This window comes from Lates calcarifer, unplaced genomic scaffold (genome assembly GCF_001640805.2).
Source record: "Lates calcarifer isolate ASB-BC8 unplaced genomic scaffold, TLL_Latcal_v3 _unitig_5006_quiver_581, whole genome shotgun sequence".
Classification (NCBI taxonomy): Eukaryota; Metazoa; Chordata; class Actinopteri; family Centropomidae; genus Lates; species Lates calcarifer.
Genome location: NW_026117230.1, coordinates 43,243 through 51,404, shown reverse-complemented (window position 1 = coordinate 51,404; position 8,162 = coordinate 43,243). Strand labels below are relative to the sequence as shown.

Here is an 8,162-nt window from a genome sequence, read left to right as displayed (position 1 = left end):
TGATCCAGGTCCAGAACCACAGACCAGGTCTCAGTGGGTTTCAGGTCTGTGACCAGAAGAAAATAAATAAATCTGAGACTCGAATGAATGAACACACTTTATTTCACCTACTGAGTATGACATCACAATGACATCATCAGTTTGGACGGCAGCACCCAACAGAGGCTAACATTAATGCTACCGCTAGTTAGCAGAGTTGGCTAACATGGGAGGAGCTACAGAAAACACAGGATTACATCATCACTGGAGGGGCGGGGCTACAGGGTGCAGTTAGCCTCTGGAGAGAGTCGACATTTAGCCACCGTCAGGTACGTCTCCACCTGTACACAAACACCATTATCATTACATCATCATTACATCATCATTACATCACCACCCCCTGCCCACCTTGTGCATGTCCTTCTTGAAGCAGGCCAGCAGCTCGTAGGTTCGTCTCAGAGATTCGTCAGCTCCCAGACTCTGGTAGTAGTTCCCATATGGAGCGAGCTGGAGAGCCGAGCTGTCGGAGAACATCTCTGCTCCGTCCTGATTGGCCTGCAGGGTCAGGTGGTCAGTCAATCTGCTCCTCTGATTGGTTAGATCACATCAGTGTGTGTGTGCGTGTTCTCACCCTGATCAGCAGCAGGATTCCAGTCTTCAGTTCAGACAGTTTGGGTGAGATCTGGTCCCTCGGTGCCGAACCTCCAGACAGAGAACGACTGGAAAACTCCCAGGACTCAACCAATCGATACGAGATCGATAACAGCTTCAGCACCTAGAACCGATCAATCAATACATAACAGCTTCGGCATCTGAAAGTTCCTTGTTCTGTCTGAATGGAGAAAATGGCTGCTGTCTGGGTTCAGACAGTACAGTGTAGTAGTGTACAGTACAGTGTAGTACAGTGTAGTAGTGTGCAGTACAGTGTAGTAGTGTGTAGTACAGTGTAGTAGTGTGCAGTACAGTTTAGTACAGTGTAGTACAGTGTAGTAGTGTGTAGTACAGTGTAGTAGTGTGCAGTACAGTTTAGTACAGTGTAGTACAGTTTAGTACAGTGTAGTACAGTTTAGTACATTGTAGTAGTGTGTAGTACAGTTTAGTACAGTGTAGTACAGTGTAGTAGTGTGTAGTACAGTGTAGTAGTGTGCAGTATAGTTTAGTACAGTTTAGTACAGTGTAGTACAGTTTAGTACATTGTAGTAGTGTGTAGTACAGTTTAGTACAGTGTAGTAGTGTGCAGTACAGTGTAGTACAGTGTAGTACTCACAGAGCTGCGCTGTGTCTCGTGTTTGTCAATGGGGCTGATAATGTAATCAGAGTTGCAGAAATCCTGCAGGAAGATTTTGTTGAGCTGACGCTGCTCCTCCGTCTGAAGAGAGCTCTCCTGACAACACAACACAACAACACAACAACACACAGGTCAGAGACACACAGACTGTACACCCCCCCCCCCCCCCATTGTAGACCTACAAACTCTGAGAAGCGTCTCTGGGCGAGCAGGTGGAGGTGTTGGACTCTGCTGACAGCAATGGAGAACAGACGCTGGCTGTCTGTGATTGGCTGAGAGGAGACACCTAGAGACAGGACTGACAGCAGGAGGACCACTGACAGACAGACAGGGGAGAGACACACAGGTGAAGGTCCAGCTGTCATTCAGACTCACCTGTTCTCAGGTAACAAACACATTCTGATCATTAATGCTTGTTTAAGCTGAGGAAATGACTACAGGTAAAATATATAAAAGATAAAAGGACTAATGTGAACATCTGTCTGTCTGTCTCTCTGTCTTACCTCTGTCCATGGCTGGTCTGGATTCAGTTCTGGTTCTGGTTCAGGTCTTGGCTCTGGATCAGTGGTTCAGTTGATCTGATGTTTTCAGCTCAGTTTGTGGTTTTATAGAAGAAAACTTGATGATTAAATTCATCAACAGAAACATGAACCGACAAACAACCAGTGTGTGTGTGTGTGTGTGTGTGTGTGTGTGTGTGTGTTAAACCTCTGTTTAACATTAACACCTTGATAATAATATTAAACACTGAGATAAAAACTTGACGTTTCACAAACTGATTTGAGTAAAACTTTTTATCAGCATTGATTGGTCACCGCAGAGAGGAAATATATAACTGTGTCATTGTAACTCTATTATGAATAAGAGTACAGAATAAATGTACTTAGTTACTTTTCATCACTGATTCAGAAGCAGCTTTCATTTCTGTCATATGATCTTCATCAGGAGATGAAGCTTTTAGTGTCTGAACTTTAAACATGATCACTGTTAATGTCTCTGATCCCTGATCAAAGACCAATCTATCAATAATATCAGAGATGATTCTGGAATATTTAAGTTATAAGTTACATTACCACTGTGCTGATGAAATGCAGTAACATCAACATTAATTCAATATAGACATTAATGCAGACAGAGTTTTAACAGAAACAGAATTAAATCAGGTTTCTGTCTGTTGGTTACTTGGTTTAAATTTGATGAAACATTTTCTTTGTAACAGCTGAGGAATAAATGAGTTTCAAAGTAAAAGTTCTGTAAACGTTTGATGACGTCAGACGAGGAATCAGATCAGAAAACTGACAAATCTACTGAATTTATTCAGAGCTGAAACTGATCTGAGGTCAGACATTTAACACAGTTACATCACAGCAAACTGAATTAATTCAGCACTGCCTGACTCCAGCTCAGATACACAACTGATATACAACACACACACAACATATGCATAACACGTACACAACACAGGTACACAACAACCCAATGGTCAACAAACAACAATTACTGTCTAATTAACTTTCTCAACTAACAGCTGAGTGACTAACAGCTGGTTGACTAACAGATGGTTGACTAACAGCTGGTTAACTAACAGCTGAGTGACTAACAGCTGGTTAACTAACATCTGGTTGACTAACAGCTGGTTGACTAACAGTTGGTTAACTTACAACTGGTTAACTAACAACTGAGTGACTAACAGTAACCAGCTGTTAGTCACTAACATCTGGTTAACTAAGAGCTGGTTAACTAACAGCTGAGTGACTAACAGCTGGTTAACTAACATCTGATTAACTAACAGCTGGTTGACTAACAGCTGGTTGAACATATGTTTCCTAATAATTCCACTTTAGGGTTTTGCTTTGGCAGAGACTTATTGATGATATGAGATCAATAAATATTGAATCAGCTCCTTTACTGCATCATTCAACAGCTTCTGTTAAGCAGAACAACAAACATGAATAATAACATGAAGGAATTATCAGAGTATTAAAAATCAGAAGAACTCATTCAAAATGTTACATTTATTATTTCTGCAGCAGTAGAATGTTTTCTAGTTTGAATTTGTATATTTACTGATGAAAGGTTTAATCACCAACAATTCTTATTTTAAGAACCTCTGGACTATTAAACTGTAAAGTAATGTAACTACAGTAAAGTAACTGTAACTGTTGGGTCAATGTAGTGCAGTTGAAAGTAAAAAAACAGTCTGTAAAATGTGTGATGGACGAGAAGTAACAAATACAGCTGGAAACATGTAGAATAAAGATGGACTCATACCTCATCATTTATTCACATGAAGTAACACAAACTGTGGTTTAATGACATCAACTGTGTGTATGAACAGTGTTATATGACTGGTGTTTGTCACAGTGAGATCAACCTGCTGCTGTATATTAACTGTGTGTGTGTGTGTGTGTGTGTGTGTGTCTGACCTCTTGTTGTTTATTTGAATATTAACAACAGAAACAAACTCATACATCTTAACTAACCTCCATCATCTAGTCTCCATGGTGATAATTTTGTGTGTGTGTGTGTGTGTGTGTGTGTATCGGGGGGGGGGGCTGGGGGGGCTGGGGGGGTTTTCACAGTTTAATGCAGAATATTTACAGAAGTTAACTTAAGTAATTTTGCACTGATAACATGATGAGAGCTCAACAGGCTGCAGCTTGGAGGGGTGGGTGGAGGAGGGTGATGATGAGCTAATCATCATCATCATCATTATCATTAAAAAATTCATCACGGTGAAAACCTGTGATACCTGTGATAATAAATGTTTTAAATGTTTTTCTGTTGACCTGTTGTTGAAGACTCCTGCCATGAGAGGGCGACAACAGCACAGCCTGAATAAAGTCTGAGTAGAAACTGTTTCTAACTGCAGCATCAATTCTCAGCTTTTACACCAGTTATTATAAGTGAAGCACTGAGGATATTCAATAAACTTTAAATGCTGATATGCTTTTGTGGAACAAATGGCAGAACACATGTGAAGATGATTCAGGTTCAAACACTGTGGAATGTTTTGTATTTGACCTGATAACCAACTGCACTGTAAAAAAGAATAATTAATTAATTAATTGATTAACTTTATTCCATAATTTCTGGCTTTGATGTTATAAAACTTGAAATTTGTTGTTCTGTAAATTTTTCTCTAATTTAAAGTAAAATAATGTTTTATGTCACTATAACAACAGTTATTATTTCACTGTTCAGATTCAGAGGAACCAAGAGAACCTTTAACTTCAGACTGAGAAACACAGAGAACAACAGAGAACAAACACACAAAGAACAAATTGAGATTTCCTCTGAAACACACAAGTGAAACAAGAAACTGTGTGTGTGTCTGTGTGTATTACTGTGTGTCTGTGTGTATCTGTGTGTATTACTGTATGTTACCCTGTGTGCCTGTGTGTGACGTTATCCTCAGTAATGTCACTTCTGTTAGCAGCTGTTGCTCTTCTTGTCTTTCTCTTTGAACTTTGGCCGTTTAGATCTGACAACAGCTGCTGCCTTGCGGCCTTTGAGCCAGGCAGGAAGTGGAACCATCAGCTTCATCATGTCGCACTACATTGCATCACATGATACTGCATCACTGCTCTGGATTAATGTATGTACAGGCGTAAAGATGCACAGGTGTAAATGTGCACAAGTGTAAAGATGCACAGGTGTAAAGTTGTACAGGTGTAAATGTGTACAGGTGTAAACATCAGGTCTGAAGAACAACAGAAACCTTTTCAGGAGATTTTGAATCACTTTAATTGCTTTAATCGCTTTGTTTTCACTGCAGTTCATAACTGTCGTTCATCAAACATCAAAACTGACCAATCAGCTGATGATTCAGACACTCATCCACCAATCACATGAAGCAATGGTCTCTTAGCAACAATAAGCTAACATCTGACAAGCATCATCTCCGAGTGACTTTGGTAAAGAAAGTAAAGATTTTATACAAATATACCAAACCTTATACACAAAATAAAGAAATTAAGAAAGAAATAAAGAAAATGGAGGATCTGCTCTGTGAGAAAGAGAGCAGGTAAAATCAGTCATCAATGATCCATCTCCAATAATTTAACACTTTTAATAAAATGCACTTTACATCCACTGATATTTTGTTGAAATGATAAAGTTGTTTATTTTTGTTGTGAGTTCAGTCAATTTGTTGATTTTATCTGAGCCAGCTCTGATTGGCTATTGATTGGTTCATTCTAAGCTCCCATTGGCCAGTTCACCTCATCATAACATAACATCGGATTTTATCTGTATCAGCTTCACATAAAGAGCTCAGTCATCCGTAAAGAAAAACACCTGCAGCTGAATCGACCAATCAGAATGAACAGTGAGTGGAAAGTGAAGGATCATAAACAGAGACATGTTACTGGAGTTTATCATCATTTAGGATAAATGTTGTCAGATTAAATCAAATTGTAGATAACCAATGAAATATATCTGTGTGTGTTTAGAATGTTTTTAATTTTTTGTCCAATCAAGTCAAACGTTTTCTTTAACCAGGTCTGTTCAGATGCTACCCTATGATTGGCTGCCAGCAGTGACAGAGGAAAACTCAGATTATTTACTTAAGTAAAAATACAAATACTGCAATTTTAAAAAGTACTCCACTACACCATTACATGTTTTGCACTAAGTACTTCATGTAGTTAAAGCATGACAGTAAAAGTACTTCATTGTGCAGTAACTGACCTCGGATCAGATCATTGATCCTGAGTCATTGATGTGTCAGCAGTATTTTGCTGTTGTAGTGTAGTTGTAGTTGCTCCAGGTAGAGCTGGTTTAAATACATCAGATACAGATAGTTTAGTCCACTGGTTTCCAACCTGGGGTCATGCCCCTTCAGAGCGTCACCAGATAAACCTGGTAACCAGAAGGTGTGTAACCTGATTCATGGCAGAGGAAAGAAATAGAAACACTTCTGAATCGCTGATCTGTGTTTCTGGACTTTGGAGGTTTTGTTTTAGGATCATTTTACAAACAGTTTGATCAAGAAACCACGAGAAAGATTCAGAGGTGAAACATCTTTTTGATGATAACAACTCAGAGACAGAAAAAGAACAAGAGACACAACAACACTCTATTGTCATAAGCCAAAAAGGTTGTAAAGACTGGTTTAATTTTTCACAATGTGCTGTTTGATAAATATATAATTTTAACAGGTAACTACAGCTGTCAGATGAATGTGATGCAGTGAAAAGCCAAGTATAATATTTGCCTCTGAAATAAAGTGGAGCAGAAGTATAAAGTAGCGTAAATTTGACCTACAAATTGTATGAAAATACAGTACTTGAGTAATTGTATTTAGTAACTTTCCAGTGCTGGTTGTCTGCCCTGGTTTGGTCTGGTTTGTTGAATCATCAGTGATATGCTCACATTTCTGTTGACTGTTTGACGAAAGAATAATATGATTTATTGTTTGAGCAGATTAATTTTATCACTGAATGCTGTTGTGAGATTGATCGTTTCAAATGGCCATCAAACATCTTTCTGGTCAAAACAGGCAGATCCTGAACATAATAAAAACTCTGTGGACCAGTCTGAGCTGTGAGGGGATCAATCTGACTAAATAACACCTGGGAACAGGTAACAATCACCTGGTCTGGCACTATCTACTACATTAGTAGTTACTAATAATGTGGATGAGTAGTTGAGTTTATTTGTAAAATTTAGTATCACAGTGTCCCAGTGAACCTCGACAGACTGAACGTCCCTGAACTCCTTCAGCACAGAAATGAAGACGCAATAATGAAACCCTTTCATGTGCGAGACCAGAGGAGGAGCGCAGAATCAACTTGCAGCAGATTCTCAGTTGTCAACCTGATGGACTTTAACTTCTCTGCTGTGATCTGTTGCTCTGCTGAGTCTTTATAGAAGCTGAAGCTAACAGAGGTTAGTCTGCTGCTCCTCCAACAGGTAACACTCCAATGGTGAATTCACACAGTGCAGAGGAAAAGGAAGAAACAGGAGAAACATTAAACATCAGCCGTCATCACACGATAGACTCCCTCAGGTTCTCATCTTGCAGGAAGTCAGGAGCGTTGACGGGTGGAGCAGCATGGAGGACAAACTCACTCTGAAGCTCTACTTGGGGTGGAAGAAGTGGGTCCTCACCAGAATCTGGTTCCTGTGTGTCCTGGCTGTTTCCATACAGCTGACTGATTCTTTTATAGAGAAGTCCCTCTGTCTCTGGCAGCAAATCCACGTCTCGCCGTCTGTCTGTCTTCTCACGGTATTTGTAGGATGCCAGTTTGACTGTTCGCCGCAGGAGATGTTTCCTGTACGCCCGCTGGATCACAGTTGCTGCCACCTCCTCCTGTTTCCTCCGCAGGGTGCTGCTGATCGGTTCATACGACACCTGCAGGAAACAGTGATCATCTGTCAGAGAAGTCTGCCCTATCAACAAGAGACGAGTCAGTTCAGCAGAAAAAGTCAAACACAAAAATGTTTTCTTCATGAGCTAATAAATAAAGCCCAGTCATCTGCATAGTGAGATACTGTCCTGATTAATGTCGAGAAGAAAATAAAAAAACCTGGTGTACAGCAGATTCCCACTATAAACTACAAAACATACACAATGTACAGTGTTCATAGTGTTTGCTGTTTTGTTTTAATGTACCTCAACAAAAAATATCAAATGAATGCAGAAATAACTGCAAAATACTGCTAACCTGTAAGATATACTGATAATGTGTTACAATAAAATGTATATAAATACAGTGTGGAGGTTTGGTGGTCTGTCACTTATGTCAGCGGTTTTACTGGGCAATTATTAAACGTATACAAAACAATATCCAACATTTCTTTGGACCAATGACAAGTTAATAAAAGCAAAACCTAATTTATACGATTGAACTGTATGAAATACTCTTCATATGCAAAAGAATGATGTGAA

The 8,162-nt window shown here is 39.4% G+C and overlaps 2 protein-coding genes across 3 annotated transcripts in view; both read right to left on the bottom strand.

Moving 5' to 3' along the window:
• Nucleotides 1-84: 84 nt before the first annotated feature.
• gh1 (growth hormone 1) lies at nucleotides 85-1,873 on the bottom strand. Its single transcript, XM_018661387.2, has 6 exons — nucleotides 1,771-1,873; nucleotides 1,450-1,583; nucleotides 1,247-1,363; nucleotides 611-754; nucleotides 388-534; nucleotides 85-320 (listed from the first exon to the last, which is right to left on the bottom strand). The coding sequence occupies exons 1-6, from the start codon at nucleotides 1,778-1,780 to the stop codon at nucleotides 258-260; spliced, it is 615 nt and encodes a 204-aa protein (XP_018516903.1). The 5' UTR covers nucleotides 1,781-1,873; the 3' UTR covers nucleotides 85-257.
• A 3,116-nt stretch (nucleotides 1,874-4,989) lies between these two features.
• The window catches only part of scn4ab (sodium channel, voltage-gated, type IV, alpha, b), a 28,137-nt gene continuing 24,964 nt past the window's right edge, over nucleotides 4,990-8,162 (bottom strand). For both annotated transcript variants that reach the window (XM_051068605.1, XM_051068604.1), the window contains exon 31: nucleotides 4,990-7,625. In XM_051068605.1, the coding sequence (XP_050924562.1) occupies nucleotides 7,260-7,625 (366 nt within the window). In that variant the 3' untranslated portion in view covers nucleotides 4,990-7,259. The remainder of the gene's footprint in view (nucleotides 7,626-8,162) is intronic.

Excerpts from the sequence above, each read along its gene's own strand:
- gh1 (XM_018661387.2), bottom strand. Across the intron at positions 1,364-1,449 it reads AGAGACGCTTCTCAGAGTTT|GAGAGCTCTCTTCAGACGGA; the intron begins GTAGGTCTACAA and ends TTGTGTTGTCAG. Across the intron at positions 535-610 it reads GAATCCTGCTGCTGATCAGG|GCCAATCAGGACGGAGCAGA; the intron begins GTGAGAACACGC and ends CTGACCCTGCAG.